Below are 19231 nucleotides of genomic sequence, written 5' to 3'. Positions count from 1 at the left end.
AAGATTCTCTAAAAGAATTTAGAAAAAGAAACTCTTCAGTTTAAGGGATATTTTAAGTAGGGGGGAAAATTAAGGATAAGTTAACCTAGTATCAAACAAATCAGGATTCCATTCTTTCCATCCAGTTAAGATAATTACCTAACATGGGTATATTCGGTGCATGGCTAATTTTATCGTGCTACCTCTTTTCACGATCATGAGGCTAGATTGTAGAGGCAAATGTGACAATTAAATGAATATACCAATGTGCGTGAGGAATTTGCGACACAGAACCAAAAGGAATGTAGTTTGACTTACAGCTTTTTAATGTTTTGCTAAGTTTGTTATTACTGCTCTTCTATGCCACGTTTATTACATTTCCCAACAATATGGTAGCGACAGAATCAAAAACTTATCTACTGAGCAAAAGGAATTTTATAAGATGGAGAGGGAAGAATTATTTCTTTCATGGGAACTGGAGGATTATTTTCAAAGGTCTTTTGTGCTAGGTATTTTCCATTTGCGCCTCCGGAGACGCCATCCTCTTTCCTTCCTTCCCCACTGGGCTGTATCCCAGGATGCTGACCTCCATGGAATGCATCCATAGGCCCTCTTGCCCCCCACCCGCTTGCCGGGCTAAGGGCTGGCAGGGGCTGCCCCTCCTCCAGCCAGTCCTGCAGCCCGCTTCTCCATTTCCTCTCTCGGTTCCCATAACCGCTCCATCCTCTTGCCTCTTCAGTCTAAGGGTGGGAACAGCTCTCCCTTTCTGCCAGCTCTGGGTACTTCACCAGCCCTTTCTCCTTCCCCCACCCTTCACTGAACTCTTCTCAATCACTCCATTTGAACAACACGGAACCTAATGAATACACAAGTCAGTGTGGCTATCTTCGTTCCTTTAAACGTCTGTTCTGGTAACTTCTATATGATTTTCTGATCCTTGACATTATAGCATCAGAGAGACAGCAACTGACAAGGGTCCAGGCTTTGGAGTCACCTGGATTTGAATCCCAGCTCTGCCACAAGCTATCTCTTTGAGCCCCCATTTCCTCATCTATAAAGGAAGATGATAAGCTACCCATTTAGCTTATCCCAGGGTTCAATGAGATGACATACATAAAGCACTGAGACAGCGCTTGGCAATCAGCTGAGCTATAGCTGTGGACACTATCAGCGTCAGGGCTCCGGGGAGGGCTGATGTCCTCATACCTGTTTGGAAACGTACGAGGTGCTGCTGTTGACACAGACGAGGCTCTCTTCATTGCAGCAGCCGCCACACCGGAACACGTTCACGCAGGGGGGCTTGAAGAACGTGTCAGTGCTTCTCCCCAGCTCGCCGGCCACCTCCACGCACGTCTCTCGAGGGCTGCACTGCGTCCTTTGCCATTCCTCATCTATAACTGCGGAGAGGCAGCTCGTTGGGCCAGTGGAACAAAGGGCCCTGACATGCCCACGTGTGCCAGGGTTACACTCAACACCATCATTCTCACACGTGCAGCGCTTGATGATTTCACCAGACGGGTATTTGGGGTCAGTCCTTTAACCAAGGATTGTCTGCAGAAAATTTACAACCAAAATCTACGTTCCTTCCCATTTATACGATCCCTTCGTAGACTCTAATTCTACCTTCCGTTGGTGATGAACACCATGTTCTGGATATGACTACACTGGGTACATCTGGAGAAGCCTGCTAATAAGGAAGTACATAGAGGCACATAAAGCAATGACATGTAAGCATTATTTATTAAGCAATTTACAGGACACAGCTGGATGGCATTTCTGCTCCTTGAAGCCAGGTGTGGGCAGGTTTTAGCACCATTAAGAAATACGTTTCGGGAATTCCCTGGCGGTCCAGTGGTTAGGGCTCCACGCTTTCACTGCTGAGGGTGTGGGTTCAATCCCTGGTCGGGGAACATAAGATCCCACAAGCCGTGCAGTGCAGCCAAAAAAATAAAAAATAAAATTAAAAAAAAGAAATACCTTTCTATTGGTTGCTTAACTAACTATATACGGCAAACACATGAATGAAAAGTTAAGTGGGGGCTTCCCTGGTGGCACAGTGATGAGTCCGCCTGCCGATGCAGGGGACACGGGTTCGTGCCCTGGTCCGGGAGGATCCCGTATGCCACAGAGCGGCTGGGCCCGTGAGCCACGGCCGCCGAGCCTGCGCATCCGGAGCCTTGCTCTGCAACGGGAGAGGCCACAACAGTGAGATGCCCGGGTACTGCAAAAAAAAAAAAAAAAAACTTAAGTGGAGCTAATCTTTCCTCAAGTCAGAGTGTTCTTATTTGCAAATGCCCGATACTGATGTTTCTATCAAATGATGAAATAAGCTGGTTCATTTTTTTTTTAAATAAATTTATTTATTTATTTATTTCTGGCTGCGTTGGGCCTTCATTGCTGCGTGCGGGCTTTCTCTAGTTGCGTTGAGCGGGGACTGCTCTTCGTTGCGGTGCGTGGGCCTCTCACCATGTTGGCCTCTCTTGTTGCGGAGCTCGGGCTCTAGGCACACGGGTTTCAGTAGTTGTGGCACGTGGGCTCAGTAGTTGTGGCTCACGGGCTCTAGAGCGCAGGCTCAGTAGTTGTGGCGCACAGGCTTAGCTGCTCCGCGGCACGTGGGATCCTCCCGGACCAGGGCTCAAACCCGTGTCCCCTGCATTGGCAGGCGGACTCCTAACCACTGCGCCACCAGGGAAGCCCAAGCTGCTTCATTTTGATGAAAGGAGCAATATTCTGGCCATTCTAGCTAATTTGTGGGAAACAGGAAAAAGAAACAAGTCTCGGGGAATCAAAAAAGATTATATACATTCTTGTAAAACATACTCGCCTTTCTCTCAAAGTTTATTTTTTTAAATTAGATTTTGATGCTATGATACTTAATGCTGCATAGCCTTTCTATGGACGTTTTTGGGAAATGATTCAATATTATGATAAAGACAATATTTAAAGACTGTCTTTTAGTTTGCCATGGAATTATAGAGTTGATTATACACTGGGGTGGAGGGGAGTGGTGAAAACCCTTAGTGGTTGGCAGCTTCTCATCTGACCCTCCATCACGCCCACCTCCTGGTGTTCACACCCTGTATAATCCCCTCCTCTGCTTGTGGGCTGGACCTAGTGACCCGAATGTTATGAAGAGAACACAGCAAGAGCGATGGGGTGGCACTGCCACGATTAGGTTAACAAAGACTGATTTCCATCTTGCTGGCAATCACCAACTCTCGCTGGCACTCTTTTGCCTTCTCAGCTTGCAGGCTTGGATGAAGCAAGCCATCATGTTGGAAAGGCCCACATGGCAGGGAACTGAGGGTGGCCTCTACCTAACCGCCAGTGTGGAGCTGGGACCCTCAGTCCAACAGCCTGTCTGGAACTGAATCCTGCCAACAACCTCTGAGTGAACTTGGAGGCACATTCGGCCCCAACTCAACCTTGGGATGCTGCCTGTGACCCAAGATGACACCTGGACTGCAGCCTCCGGAGAGACCCTGAAGGAGAGATACCAGTTGAGGCTATGTCTGCAATTCTGACCCACCGAAACTGTGCGATAAAAAATGTTGCCTGAAGCAGCTAAGTTTTGGGGTAATGTGTTACACAGTGATAGATAAACTCTTCTCCGTTTTTACCCCATCTTCAAAAATTTGTAAATGGTCTCTGCCCAGATTCTGAATTCCCATATATGTGAACGTGTTTCTACCAGAAGGGATAGAGAGAACTTCTATCTGGAGGATACAGATAAAACATTATTGTTGCAGATCTGACGCTAGTCTCTAAATTATTCTCTTAAAACATCTTTTCCACAGCCTTCTTCCTTTTCCGCCCATTAATCTCAGATTTCCTCATATGATGCTTTCTTCAATCACTGAAAACACAAAATACGTTTGGCTGGCTGAAAAGCACTGCATATACTATACAATTTACCTAAACTCTGTTTTTTCATCATAAAATCTACTAGTCCAAGAAACCGCTTAAAATGCCTGGTTATGAATATTCATATACAGAGTCTGAAGGTTGTAAACATGGGAGATAAATTACCCAGTTAGGTACTATTTAATTCACTATTATTAATCATAAATCCTTGAAAAAACAAGTACTCAAGTTATAAAAACATTCCTTGCTTAAAATGCTATTTAAATGTTGCTTTCTATTTTCTTTTTTATAAAACTAAGTTTTCAAAGTCAGAACATTGTGTGGAACTATGACCAATGACACCGAGCAAAGGCTTCATATCTCTACTGTCATTACTACTGCCCAGCAGGACTGTTCTTCCTCAGGGAATTACCCTGAAATCCATGAGGGAGAGTTAGAGCAAATTATAATTGGGATACCACACCGATTTAATTATTTGCTGCTTCTAACTTACTAAGTAACTTTAGATGATTCCGCCCCCCCACCCCACGTAACAAGAGACATTTCAGAGTTGGCAAATTCCATATTATTTATGTTTTTTAAAAATATTTTTAAAAACTTTTTATGGTTTCCTTCTTAGAAAATGTCAATTTCAACATGAATGACTTTTTAAAATCACCTCCTCTTGGTTTTATGGTAATGCTTCTCTATCTCCATCTTCACAGAGCATCTCCAGGCTTGCCTCAGGCCTTCAAACACGTAATCTGGTTAAGGCCCTGAATCTCCAGATGAGGTCTGATCCCTTTACTTTCATGAAGTCCTTGCTCATGCACCACACAGAAACAACTAGAGCTTCAGACCTCTGGCTAAATTGGGTTCTAGGCCATGGTTCCAACCATCTCAACTCATTTAGACACAGTCATACAGACGCACACCAAGCATCCTCTTCACTCTCGGACTCTGGTGCTGCTAAGGTATCGATCCCACCTAGGCACAGCCTTCCCCGCAGCCAACAATATCGTCCTTTTACAAACGGAAGAAAATAAAGGTAACTCTACAGAGAAAGAAAAGAATAATTTTGGCTGAGCAGTCAATTTAAATTATGCAATAGCTACAATCCGATACCAGGTAATCATATGTTCATCAAATCTAAAAGGCTAAATCATCAATGCCACGGTGGTTTCTTGTGCTGTTTTTTTTTTTTTTTTTTTTTTTTGCGGTACGCGGGCCTCTCACTCCTGCGGCCTCTCCCGTTGCGGAGCACAGGCTCCGGACGCGCAGGCCCAGCGGCCATGGCTCACGGGCCCAGCCGCTCCGCGGCACGCGGGATCCTCCCGGACCGGGGCACGAACCCACGTCCCCTGCATCGGCAGGCGGACTCCCAACCACCGCGCCACCAGGGAAGCCCTCTTGTGCTGTTTTGACACATCATCAAAAAAGTTAAATGCCTAATTGGAGGCCGCACAACTGTATTTGGCAAGCATGTCATTCATCATAGGACAGTACATACAAACAATAGTTTGCTTGTAAACATCCTCCAAACCTTACTACGGAAGAGTCATTCTCTTTATTTCAAATCATGTTATTTTCTACTCCAGCGTCTGGATTCTTTTGTCTAGAGAATTTCCCCCTCCGTTATTCTCCTAGTAATACCAATATGCATTATTCCAACTCAGCTTTTAAATTCTACTTTTCATTTTTACTTTAAAAAAAATCACAGAATTTTGAAGCCATAAAAAAGCTATACCTCATCTATTGGTTTTTATCCATGTATGTACGGCCGTAGAATGCTCCTTATTAATGAATACCCAGGTTGTTTTATTTTTTAAGTAAACTCAATTATTTTTTTTTTCTATTAAGAACAGGCTTTCTGGGTTCCTTTTGTCCTCACATCTCTGAGTTAAATATATTTCCATATTGGGAAGTGTTATGTGGTGTTGAATTTTTGATCTCAAAATCATATTGGGTATATTTCTCTGTGGAGTAAACCCAGGAAACCAGGACTCTCCGCTAACACTGAAGCTATGAAACCAAAGACCCCCTTGTTTTTTTCTCCCAGACACGTGCCCGCCCTACTCAAACTTTTACAAGAAGTTGGCGCATTTGTTACTATCTGATAAAGAGGAAGAATTGGCCTCCGCACGCACACACCTACCTTTTAGCGTCTCAATGTCATAGAAAGTGGCCGCAAACCTCGTGGACCGATGGGATGCTGAGCGAGAGTCCGCGCTGGTGAGACTTTTGAGCTTCAGTCGGCATCTCCACAGCTTCCAGTCCTCGAAGTGGGTGATCTGCAGTAGTTCCTCCAAACCCGAAGCCGCCCTAATCTGCTGCTCAGATCGTTCTAACATTGACCGGGATGCCCGCTTAAAGCGAAACAAAACAAACAAAAAAACTGGCTTACAGGCAACTTACTCAAGTTCTAGTTTGTCTTGATAATATTCATTGCTAACACTTACAAATGTAAGTAGAGCTAAGAAGAAATTAGATTATTCAAATGGACACCAGTACCTAGGAAAAATGACATCTAGTAGTTTTGATTCACATTCTGTTCATTTATGATTGATGGAATGACTTATTCCCCCTGGGTTCTCAGAACACTTAAAGACAGTATCGTAGTGGGTTGAATGGTGGACATTTAAATGACATGTCCACGTCCTAACCCCCAGAACCTGCAAAGATGACTTTTTTTTCGGAAAAGGATCTTTGTAGATGTAATGAAGTTAAAAGGATCCTGAGATGAGGTCATCCTGGATTATCTGGGTGGACCTTAAACACAAAGATAAGCATCCTTATAAAAGACAGGCGAGGGAAGACACTGACACAGAGGAGAAGGATTTGTGAAGCCAGAGGCAGAGACTAAAGTAAGGCAGCCACAAGCCAGGGGTCGCCTGAAGCCACCAGAAGCTGGAAGACTCAAGGAATGATTCTTTCCAAGAGCCGATGGAGGGAGGATGGCCCTGCTGACACCTTGATTTTGCAACTGGATTCCAGAACCGCGAGAGAATAAATTTCTGTTGTCTTCGCCATCAAGTCTGTGGTAGTTCAGTATGGCAGCCACAGGAAACTAATATAGATTTTTAAATCACACTACTTTGTGCAGGAGCCAATGACAATTGTTTTCATCTGTTATTTGGGACACTGACCCACAAAGTCTTGGGGACCCTGCCTACAGTCACACAAGAAGGAAAGATTTTAAGAACCTGATAATCTGAATTTGCTGACTTCTAACCCTCTGAACTTTTTTTTCCTTTTTAAACCTGTTTACTATTCCAAACACATGATTTTTTTCCTGAAAAAATACACTTCTAGAGCTTATGTTGAAAACTTCCTTCCCACACAGTTGCATGAACTGTACTGACTGATACAACCCATGGATTTATGAGGAAAAAAAAGACTTGGCTGATAAAAGATTTTCAGTATGCAGTCGAATTGTTCAAAATTAGGGACTTGGTTACATAATGATATATGCATACAATGAATACTATGTGATCGTCAAAACCAATGATGCAGATGTATACTGGACAGAAGGAATTGAGTCCTCCCTGGAATGTGCTGGAGAGACAATAATGTAGTCTGTCTATGGTTAGGGACGTGGATTTTCTCCTGCTGAGCCTGTGGTTACTGAGTTTATGTTCTGCTGTGTGGTTTGCATACGCATGCTGAGGACTTTTTGTTTTTAGAGCTGGGGTGAGGGAAGGGAGAGAGGGAAGAAACAGTGTAGCTGCAGGACGGTGCTGAGACAGGAAGGTGGAGCGAGAGGTGAATGTCAGCTGACAGGGGGAGGGGCAGAGGGGGAAAACGGAGATGCGCAAATGGGACTTCCATCTGGACACTGGGTGGTGTGATGTACATCCTCCTCCACTGCCCCTCAAAAACTTGTTAAAATCTGTATCATTTAGCAGTGTTTTGGGAGTGGGTTTTTTTTTCTTCCTTTAAAATCTGTATTGGAGTATAGTTGCTTTACAATGTTGTGCTAGTTTCTGCTGTACAGCAGAGTGAATCAGGTATACGTACACATATATCCCCTCCTTTCTGGATTTCCTTCCCATTTAGGTCACCACAGAGCACTGAGTAGAGCTCCCTGTGCTATACAGCAGGTTCTCATGAGTCATCTATTTTACACATGGTAGTGTATGTATGTCAATCCCAATCTCCCAATTCATCCCAACCCCCTCTTTCTCTCCTTGGTGTCCATACGCTTGTTCTCTACATCTGTGTCTCTATTACTGCTTTGCAAATAAGTTCATCTATATCATTTTTCTAGATTCCACATATATTGTTAATATACGATCCTTGTTTTCCTCTTTCTGACTTACTTCACTCTATATGACAGTCTCCAGGTCCATCCATGTCTCTGCAAATGGCACAATTTCATTCCTTTTTATGGCTGAGTAATATTCCATTGTATACATGTACATCTTCTTTATCCATTCCTCTGTTGGGGATTTTTTTTTTAAGCTATGATGATGGATACCGAGAGTTGTCCAAAAGTGGGTGTTCAAAAGAGCAAGTGTGGTCCCAGTCATGTATGATACAGTTATATGTCTTTAAAAATTATGTGTGTGTAATGTACATTATATATACATATATATAATTAACTATGGTTAATCATATATATCAAATTAAATATATACGTAATATCTGGAGGAATATACATGAAAATATAAACAATGGTTAATTTTCTAGATCAACGGTTGTCAAACTACAGCCCCCTGGCATAATTTAGTCTGCTGCCTGCCTGTCTTTATAAATAAAGTTTTACTGGAACACAGCCATGTCCATTTACTTACATATTGTCTACAGCTGCTTTTATTCTAGAATGGGAGAGTTGAGAAGTTGCAATAGAGACTTTCATAGCAGTTTCAATCTGAAGCCACCTGTCCTTTTCTGGAACAATTCCTTAATGCTCTCCGTTGTTGTATTTTTCATTATTCCATGTATTATATTGTCTCTATTCTCTTCTTTGAAACATTTATCAGACATGTATTGGAGCCTTTTAATGACCTTACATGTGCTTTCTTATTTATGTATTTTTTCCTCTTCATGTTTTTAACGTGACAGGTAATTTAATTGGTTTCTCTTCCCAATCACCAATTCTCCAATTGTGTGAGTCTAGAGTTTAAGTTTTTAATTTCAATGACCACATTTCTAATGTCAAATATTTCTACTTTATTCTCCTTCCCGTCTGCTTTTTGTTTCATTTCTGTACGTTTTTCCTAATTTGTCATTTTTGTTTTATGAATATTAGTCCTTTATCTCTTTGAGGGTTGTAAATAGACTTAAGTATTCAAATTGTTTTATATTTTAACTTCATATATATGAGTTCTTTCCCGATTATTCATTTTATTGGCTGTCTTTCTCAGTAATCATTACCTCTATGTGCTTTGGAATTTTGTTTAGTAGTTCATCTTCATCGGGGGATTCGTTTTTTCTTTCTTCATTTAAAGGTCTGTGGGGCTTCCCTGGTGGCGCAGTGGTTGAGAGTCCGCCTGCCGATGCCGGGGACACGGGTTTGGGACGCGGGTTCGTGCCCCGGTCCAGGAGGATCCCACATGCCGCAGAGCGGCTGGGCCCGTGAGCCATGGCCGCTGAGCCTGCACGTCCGGAGCCTGTGCTCCGCAGCGGGAGAGGCCGCGGCAGTGAGAGGCCTGCGTACCACACACACACAAAAAAAGGTCTGTGGTTGCGTCCCCTGACACTCAGGGCCCTGGGTCCAGAATCTTACTGAGTGCTTATGACTCAGGGATCAGCTCAGTTCAAGCCCTGCCTCGTCCTCTGGCTCATGTTAAGCAGTTTCATAGACGACACGGCTCCAGGCAGCCAAGAGCAGTAACTGTTCCTCTTTCATGGATCTGCTGGACTGCACTCATGGAGCCCATTACCCACTGGAACTGAACTTGTGGTGGCCTCCACCTTCCAGAACAGTCCATCAGTTCTGTAGCTTCAGCTTCATGGTTTTTTTAAAATTTATTTTTCTTGAGATACAGTTGACAGCGTGGTGTAAGTTTAAGGTATACGACATGTTGATTTCTTCAGCTTCATGTTTTTGGTACCATTTCTGCAAACGTTTGCCATTTGCAGATGTTTACCATCCTGTGATAAATTTTACATTTTATCGATCATTGCTACGGACTATAAACCATCTCAAAACATGAATGTAGACGGTCATCTTGCTTGGAAGTCCAGATGTGAATGTGAATGTGTGTGTGTGTACATGTGTGCATGTTCTAATAAAGGTGGGAAAATCTTGAACATGTTTATGACCTGAAGGAAAGAACCAACAGAGAGGAAGAAACGGAACATATGCATGAGAAAGCAGGGACCTAGAGGGGTTGGTGTGACATAAGTTCCAGAGACAGGTGGACAGAAGATGAATGAATGAGAGGGTCTGGAAGAGGAGGCTCATAGAGATGATGCGGGTCTGTAGATCGCAGGACTGCTTGGGACCTATGATTTCTCACTTCTTTGAGAAGCTGGAATCAAGGCAATTTTCTGGGAGCAAGGGCTGGAGGAAGCTTGAAGAGCATAGATAGGGTTTGGGGAACAGGCACTGAATCTCAGGAGCGTGCCACAGCTGCTTCATCTAAGAAATCCGGGGATGAAATTGAATAACTGCCGATCTCTCCAGTGACTCAAATTCAATGATGTGCCAACAAGGCTCGTTTTTCAATAGTTTCTCTTTTCATGATTATTCATTCCCTCTTCTAATTGGACGCCACGACTACTTCATATTCAATCCACTCTGCGAAATAAAATTTTGTTACAACACTGCTTCCCCATCAAAATAATGAAAACAATCAAATGGCTTTTTATGTTTTAAAAATTGTACTCTACTGAGAGGATTTTTATTGAGGCAAATCCATAAATACGGAATGATGAGGCTTCATAGCTCTTACAGGTTTCAATTCAATCTGAGAAATATTCTTACACTATCCAACCATGAGAGCTCAGAGGGAAGAAAACCTCTGGATTGAATTTAAGCCATTGAATGGCTCATACGACTTACCTCATCATAAAAAATGAAGTGTTTACTCAAGTACAAGTTATTTAAGCATACTTTAAGCCTCATAATTTAAAACCTAGTTTGAAATAACTGAGAAATTGCAGTTTATTTTGCTCTTACAAGTGGAGGTATTGAAAATTCGGAATAAGCAGAGACCTGACAACCAATTCATCCCGGGGTGGGCGTATGTTTACAAAGGGTCAAGAATAACTGTTTGTTTCCAAGAGGCTTTCTGCACTAGTTGATTTCTGTATAATTAACTTGAGCAAGACGAACATTAAAATTAGAAAGCGTAAGTATAGGCCCCAGTACATATTTAAACCATGGATTTCAACGGTTTTAACTACCAAACGTTTGCCAAGTAAGTTGCTCCTAATTTCTTCCTATATTCTAATGGAAGTGCTAATCAAAACTAAGATAATTAGAAAGCACTCAGCAAAAGGAAGTGAGGCATGGTTACCAGATCTCTGCTTTTTGTTACAGCAACATCTTTTTATGTGTCTGTGGTAATGAATCCAAGACTGTTAGTAATTTCCCTCCTAAATAACAAATCATTCTCTGACGTCTTGACTGCCACAAGCCAGTTTCCAAATTGTGAGGTTGAAGGTCTTTGTAACAAGATTTTGCCATTATTTCAATGCATACTGCTTCCTGAGGTACAGAATGAAGGGTAGCCACTTTCTCTTTTGTTAATTTCTAAGTTCACATGGTGTTCTCCCCGAGGAAGCGTGAGCATCTCCATAGCTCAGGCCCAGACAGTCATCTACACCAAGTGTGACTAAGATATTTGGAAAGGTATGGTGGCTGGGTTTGGAGGAGGAATTTGCAAGTATCCACGCTGTGGGGGAATCAAAGGCCTTCTGTACTCCTAATAATTTGAGCTCTCAATTTGAATGCCCTCTTCCTCCAAAAAATATCTAGTCAAGGAACATATTCAAAGAGTGAACAAAGGCATAATTTGGGGATATCAAGGAGCCTCACTGAAGAAAACAGCAGGAGGTTGGCTTTGGTGGCGGCACAGAGCAGGTTTGAGAGTGGGAGGGCTGACAAATAAGACTTGGAAAAGAGGTTGGTGCAGTGAGGTACCACTCGACATCCACTAGGATGGCCACAGTCAAGAAGACAACACCAAGTGTTGATGGGACTGTGAAATGGTGCTGTCACTTTGGCAAAGAGTTCAGCAGTTCTTTAAAAAGTTAAACATAAACTCACCAAACAGTCAACCGATTCCACTCCTAAGGATTACCCAAGAGACAGAAAATCGATTATTGGCTGCCCGGGGCTCGGAGTGGGAATGAAGGTTAATTGTGAAAGGGCACAAGGGATCTTATACGGAAGATGGCTGCACCACTCAGTAGGTTTACTAAACACCACTGAATTTTACTTCCAACAGGTGAATGGGCAAATTTTACAGTATGTAACTTGTATGACAATGTCGTTGTTTAAAACAAAAAAGAGGAAGGATTGGAAGCTTAAAGGCCAGGCTACTTATTTCGGAGGCAATGAAAAATATCAGAGAGTTGAACAATGGGATGTCACTGGACACCCATTTCATTGGTTTGCTCTTTTGTTCATTTCTTTTTTAAAAAAAAAATTTATTTATTTATTTTTGGCTGAGTTGGGGCTTCGTTGCTGTGCGCAGGCTTCCTCTAGTTGCGGCGGGTGGGGGCTACTCTTCGTTACGGCTTCCCATCGTGGTGGCTTCTCTTGTTGTGGAGCACAGGCTCTAGGCACGCGGGCTCAGCAGTTGTGGCACATGGGCTTCAGTAGTTGTGGCTCGCGGGCTCTAGAACGCAGGCTCAGTAGTTGTGGCGTGTGGGCTTAGCTGCTCCATGGCACGTGGGATCTTCCCGGACCAGGGCCCGAGCCCGTGTCCCCTGCATTGGCAGGCGGATTCTTAACCACTGCGCCACCAGTGAAGCCCTGTTCATTTCTTCTTGCTTTGGCCTTAGTCCATGCTGTTCCCTCTGCTGGGAATGCCCTCTACTCTGTCTAGCTAAACCTTTCTCAGCCAGGTGTTACCTGCATAGGGAAGCCTCCCCCACTACTCCCACCCTTGCCTAGGTCTGATCTGTCAGTCACATGGATTCCAAGCTCCCCACCCTTCTCCCCAGCGCTTATCACCACTGACGCTAATGAATTATTTGTGTCATTACTTACTAAATGCTTGTCTTCCCCACTGGGTCCTTCAGGACCACTGGAGTAGTAATGATATGTTTTATTCAGATAGCAGTAGTAAGAGCTATGAATTAGGAGGTTGGGATTAACAACATATACACACTACTATGTATAAAATAGAGAACCAACAAGGACCTACCGTATAGCACAGGGAACTCTACTCAATATTTTGTAATAACCTATAAAGGAAAAGAATTTTTAAAAGAATATATATACACATAGGGACTTCCCTGGTGGTCCGGTAGCTAAGGCTCCACGCTCCCAATGCAGGGGGCCCGGGTTTGATCCCTGGTCAGGGAACTAGATGCCACAGGCCACAACCAAGAGTTCGCACACCACAGCTGAGATTCCGCACGCCGCAATGAAGAGCCTGTGTGCTGCAACCAACACCCGGTGCAGCCAAACGAATAAATAAGTAAATAAATATTTTAAAATAAATAAGTAAATAATTTAAAGAAAGAATATATATACACATGTATGTATATATATAACTGGATCACTTTGCTGTACACCTGAAACTAACACATTATAAATCAACTATACTTAAATTAAAAAAATAGTAAGAGCTAAATATTTATTAAATGTAAGAATAAATAGATTCATCAAATGCTATAGAAAATTTAACCCTGAGATTATTCACTTATTCAAACTGCATCACTTACTTTTCAAGGATCTTCCTCTGAGTATCCTCCTTCCAGGTCCAAATGAAATGCCACTTTTTCCATGAAGCTTTCTATGAAGTCCCTAACTTAGACTATATTTTTAATGAGCACATTGCAGTTCCCTTACTATACTGTGATCTCCTTGAGGGTAGATCCTCCTAGAGGGTCAGGCTCACCTTTTTACATAATAAGTACTTAATGCATATCTGAAGAAGGAATTTATGAGTAATAAATTAATACATACACGCATTTGAAAAGGAGTGATCAGGGCCAGGTTTGTGCGGTCTCTTTAATCTTTTGTATAGAGCGATGCTTCTCAAAACTTCCTGTGCATACCAATCACCTGGCAATCTTGCCAGGATGCAGATTCTGATGGAGTAGGTTTGGGGTGAGACCTGGGATGGTGCATTTTTAACAGGCACCCAGGTGATGGTGATACTGCTGGTTGGCTGGCCACACTTTGAGAAGGGTTTGTAGCAGAGGTTCTCAACCTTGGCCTCACCTTGAACCTGCCTGGGAAGAAGCCTCACAGAGACACTGATGCTTGGATCCCATCCTCAGAGATTCTCATTTTCTGGTTCTGGGCTACAGCTTTGCCATGAGGATTGTGAAAAACTTCGTAAGTGGTTGCTAGTCTTAGGAGAAGCTGGGTGAGAGACATACAGGCTATTCTCTCCGCTTGCTTTGCAACTTTTCTGTAAATCTAAAATTATTTCAAAATAAAAAGTTTCTTTAAAAAATCTATATACACTACCAAATGTAAGGTAGATAGCTAGTGGGAAGCAGCCGCATAGCACAGGGAGATCAGCTCGGTGCTTTGTGACCACCTAGAAGGGTGGGATAGGGAGGGTAGGAGGGAGGGAGACGCCAGAGGGAAGAGATATGGGAACATATGTATATGTATAACTGATTCACTTTGTTATAAAGCAGAAACTAACACACCATTGTAAAGCAATTATACTCCAATAAAGATGTAAAAAAAAAATCTTTCCAAGCGATTTGAATGAGAAACACTCATCTTGGGAATGGTGCATGCTGGTTTAAGTTCAAAAGGCCGGAGTGAGTGCCTGAGCCCCGTACAAGCCCACTGAGTGGGGAATAAATGGTAGATGTAAGCTGAGAAATAGTCTTATTCTTTAAACCCCTCTGAGTTATACCGTGGATTCAAAACACTTGGATGAGTATCTTGCTGAACTGGATTTTCTAAGCCTTTTCTTAACTCAAGTCACCGGACTGACTGTTTGTGGCCCACTTCCCAATCTGTATGACTTTTTCAAGATAGAAGACCAACAAAACTGTTTTCCAGGCTAAACAGCACGAGGAGAGCAGCTGCCTTATGTGAGACCATCCTAGATGACAGGAAAAAAACTCCCAAGGAGCCAAAACAACCCACTTCTCCCAAACAGAATTAAAAATAATAGGTACTGCTTTAACTTACTGGGACTTAATTGGGAATAGTAAATTCTAATCCTTTCACACGGCAGTCTAGAAAATATGTGAAGGCACACAGAAATTAGGACAGAAACCCAAGGCCAAGGGGAAGGGGCGTGGCTTAGGAGCACATGGCTCAGATCCATCCTGCCTCTGAGCTGTTAGAAGTTACGAGTTGCAAAAAGCTGTTCTTGGGTCATTCAAGTCCTTTGCCCTTAAGAATCCTCCTGTTCTAGACATGAAAAAGGAGACCAGCTTTGCAAAATTCCCCACTGGACCTCTCGAGAACTGTGGGTCGATGTTTCCAAGCCTTTCAAAACTGATGATTCTATTCTGTCAAACTGTTGGCAATGTGTCTTCAGGAAGTTTAGTGATAAGGGGGTGGGGTGAAGAGAATTTGTATATCTGGAAGATCCAGAAGCTTCGGCGTGTGCTGTGGACGGAACACATTTCACACAACGTTCCCTAGATTTGCTTAGGGATTTACAAGTGTTGCCTGGGGAACCAGTCCTCTGATTACTGGGCCCTGGAGTTCAGGAAACCAGTCAGCAATTTGTTTCCCTTTGCAGTGGGTCTAGGGAGTGGATCATGTTGCAAGACAAATAATTCCATGCTCCCTCTACCTCTTAGCAACTTCTGTTTCACTGGAAATGCATTTTGCATTTCATCTTTAGCTGGATGTTTAAGGCTGAGCCCAAACCACCAACTTTTCCCTGGTTTGGGATCCAAGTTGTACCGCCACGTTCCCAGCTGTCCACAGATACCGTTCCCCCACCCCTGCTTCCCCTTTCTCACTCTCCCACCTGTCAAGGAACCCGCGCAGGCCATGTTAGACTCGCGAGGCCAAACTGAAGTTTTGTGCCTTTGCCTCTTGTAACTCTCAAGTGGAAATTACATCCCCCGAAAGGAAGCTTTGCCCGATACTGGAAACCACTCTGTGGTCTGGACAGACGGCTGATTGGCGCGGGAAGAGCATGGATGAGAACTGTCCAAAACTGGTTTTGAATGGTAGAGCATTCTGGGAAATGTGTTGGCGGTTTCTTATAAAGTTCAACGGACGCTCACCACGTGACCCAGCAGTCCCACTTCTGAGAGTTTACCCTTGATAAGCAAGGACTTAGGTTCATTCGAAAACCTTGACGTGAATGTTTCTATGAATACTAGCTTTCTTCGTAAGAACTAAAAACCTGGAAACACCTGTCACGTCATTCAATACATGAATGGTTGCTTAGGCAAACCGTGCCGCGTCCATCCCATGGACTACAAGTCAGCCGTCAAAAGGAATGAATGCCTGGTATGCACAGCAACTTGGGTGGATCTCAAAGGCATAGGGAGTGAAGGAAGCCAATCTCAAAAGGTTACTGACTGTATGATTCCATTAATAACATTCTCGAAAAACCAGAAAGATAGTGATGGAGAACAGAGCAGAGGTTGCCAGAGGCTGGGAGGAGGGTGTGACATGAATGGGCAGCAGAAAGGAATGTTTTTTCTGCATCCTGATTATGCTGGTGGTTACAGAAATCTCTGTGCTAAAATTCACAGAACTGCACATCAAATGGGAAAAATGATAATTTTACCGTATAGTACCTTTAAAAAAATAAAGTAAGCTGGCTTTGAATCCAGGCACTGCTCCCTTTTAGCTATTTGACTGTGGGCCAATTATTTAATTTCCTTAAGCCATGGTATCCTCATTTCAGAAGGCACTGCTAACAATACCTCATAGAGCTGCTGTGGAGATGACCCAAGGTCATACGTGGGAACGGGTCAGATACAGGGGAGGCATTCAATAATGTTCATTTCCTTTCTTTCCTCTCTCAGGGGTGGAGCATCTGGTCCTGGGTTGGGGTTTAGAGGTGCTTTACGGCTTTGATTTCCCTTAGCAACCAGAAAGGTGAGTTTGAAACGAGCAAGATAGGACACCTCCAACCACAGTAAATAAAAGTTAATGAGAAAACCTTTTCCAGGGTAAATGAAGGACAAACTTTCTTCTTCTTCTTTCTTTTCCTTAACACTTCTTGGAGGTGCTTTCAGATGAAAGGCCAATTTTAAAGTGTCTCCCCAAGCTTTACATACGTCTTTATAGGTGGGTGAGGGAAAAGCACCCACTTCTTCAACCTTTGTGTTTTGTCATTAGGGTCCAGCCATCCCCAGAACAGATGGTACCTAACAGTATGGGCCGTACCAACTGAGGGCAGGGAGGAGAACACACGTTGCTGATGATGATTCACATGGAGCCACCCGAGGGCCTGGTCCTACTGCTCTGAAATCCGGAAACCTGGCCATCCGGGGGCCCTCACACTCTCAGTGGCTCTTCTACTCAGGCAGTTCTATGTTTAAATGTGTATATATGAGAAACTCAGGGTGTTGAGTTCATCTTAAGACGAAAGGAATTAGAGATGCAGAGAAAATGTGTGTGTGTGTGTGTGTGTGCGCATTTGTGTGAGTGTGTGTGGCACAGCTGTCTGGGTATTTTAAGGGGATACTAGACGGCTAGGATGTCTGGGACCTCCACATGCTCTAATTTGATGAATATTGTGGGTGGGTTTCTCCCCAGCCAAATTGTCTAGCATGTGGGGAGAGGTCTATGCCTGCCTTTACATGTTTTAAATCCGTGCTCCACTCAAATGCCTCTGCTCCCGTCGGATGCATCTATGCTTAGGAAATGTGGGGACAGATGAGTGTGGAATGGGCTCGAGCGGCAAAACTCTAAAAGGATGCTCTGAATAACCCCAGGAGAATATATTCCTAAGGTCTGTTACAGTCTTTTTTTTAAAATTTATTTATTCTTATTTTTATTTATTTTTGGCTGTGTTGGGTCTCTGTTGCTGCGTGCGGGCTTGCTCATGGGCTCAAGAGCACAGGCTCAGTAGTTGTGCCGTATGGGATTAGCCGCTCCGCGGCATATGGGATCTTCCCGGACCAGGGCTTGAACCCATGTCTCCTGCATTGGCAGGTGGACTCTCAACCACTGCACCACCAGGGAAGTAAGCCTCTGTTACAGTCTCTTTAACAGTGATCTCAAAGATCAAGGGCCCAACGTCTAAGGAAACCATCCAAAGCCTTTATGGTAATTAGGTTATTGTTAAAAACAATTCCACCGCCTCCATGCCTCCACCCGTCCTGTCCCTGCCCAAGACAGGAGTGTATTTCTCAGTCCCAATGATGTTGGGCCACGTGGCCTGCTTTGACCGATGGGATATTATGACATGATGCAAGCAGAGGACTGAAATGTATTTATGACCGCACAGCCCTCCTACGTTTCCATCATCACCATAAGCACCTGCCCCTGCTGGCTCACTGATCCGAGGCAGATGAGAGGCATGTGGAGCAGACCCAGACTCAACCTATGGCTCCAGCCTTGACCCTCTGCTTCCAGCTGACCAACAGGAACGCCAGTGAAAATAGGTTACCGATGTTTCGAGCCACTGAAATTTGGACTGGATTGTCATACTGCATTATTGTCGTAATAGTTAACTGCTACAGCCCTATCTCAGCCGAAGTGTAACACAATCCATTGGGTGGACAGAGGATCTTTATGCCAAACCTCATCCTCTTTTTTACAAGGCAACCCTGCCGTGCCACTGGCAGTCAGCCCAGAACGCCCGTTTTCACCTTTCTTCCTAAAGATGCAGTGGTCCCGTGCCAGCATCCACTGCTCTCCTCTCCCTCACCCATAACCACTGCACTGTCTAAGATGCGCAATGATCCCCAGTCTTGCTGTGACAGTATCGTTATGAACCAAGTTATGAACTGTTCTTTTCGGAGGGTCTCTTATACAGGATGAACTCAGGGTATTCCTTCAATCAAAATCACACTCTTCCTAACTCCCTCCAGAATGGAACAGTAAGTAACAACAAAACCTTTGCCATAGCAACATTCGACACATGTCATTTTCTTTCTCCAGAAATTACTTTAGGCAAACCTAGATTTCAGGAAAGCAATACTTTTCTCAAAGATGTGAGTGGTATAATTATTTAGATGACAATGAAAGACAAAAAAGAGACTCATTGGGCTTCCCTGGTGGCGCAGTAGTTGAGAATCCGCCTGCCGATGCAGGGGACGCGGCTTCATGCCCTGGTCCGGGAAGATCCCACATGCCGCGGAGCGGCTGGGCCCGGGAGCCATGGCCGCT

At 43.7% G+C, this 19231-nt stretch overlaps 1 protein-coding gene across 2 annotated transcripts in view; it reads right to left on the bottom strand.

Annotated features, from left to right (window-relative positions):
• VEGFD (vascular endothelial growth factor D) overlaps positions 1-19231 on the bottom strand; it is a 36813-nt gene that overhangs the window by 10739 nt on the left and 6843 nt on the right. For both annotated transcript variants that reach the window (XM_067724677.1, XM_067724678.1), the window contains exons 2-3: positions 5978-6188; positions 1186-1376 (exon numbers count right to left, since the gene is read on the bottom strand). In XM_067724677.1, the coding sequence (XP_067580778.1) occupies positions 1186-1376; positions 5978-6188 (402 nt within the window). The remainder of the gene's footprint in view (positions 1-1185; positions 1377-5977; positions 6189-19231) is intronic.

Source organism: Pseudorca crassidens, chromosome X, assembly GCF_039906515.1.
Source record: "Pseudorca crassidens isolate mPseCra1 chromosome X, mPseCra1.hap1, whole genome shotgun sequence".
Classification (NCBI taxonomy): domain Eukaryota; kingdom Metazoa; phylum Chordata; class Mammalia; order Artiodactyla; family Delphinidae; genus Pseudorca; species Pseudorca crassidens.
Note: the sequence above shows the minus strand (reverse complement) of the source record. Positions and strands in the feature narration are given on the sequence as shown.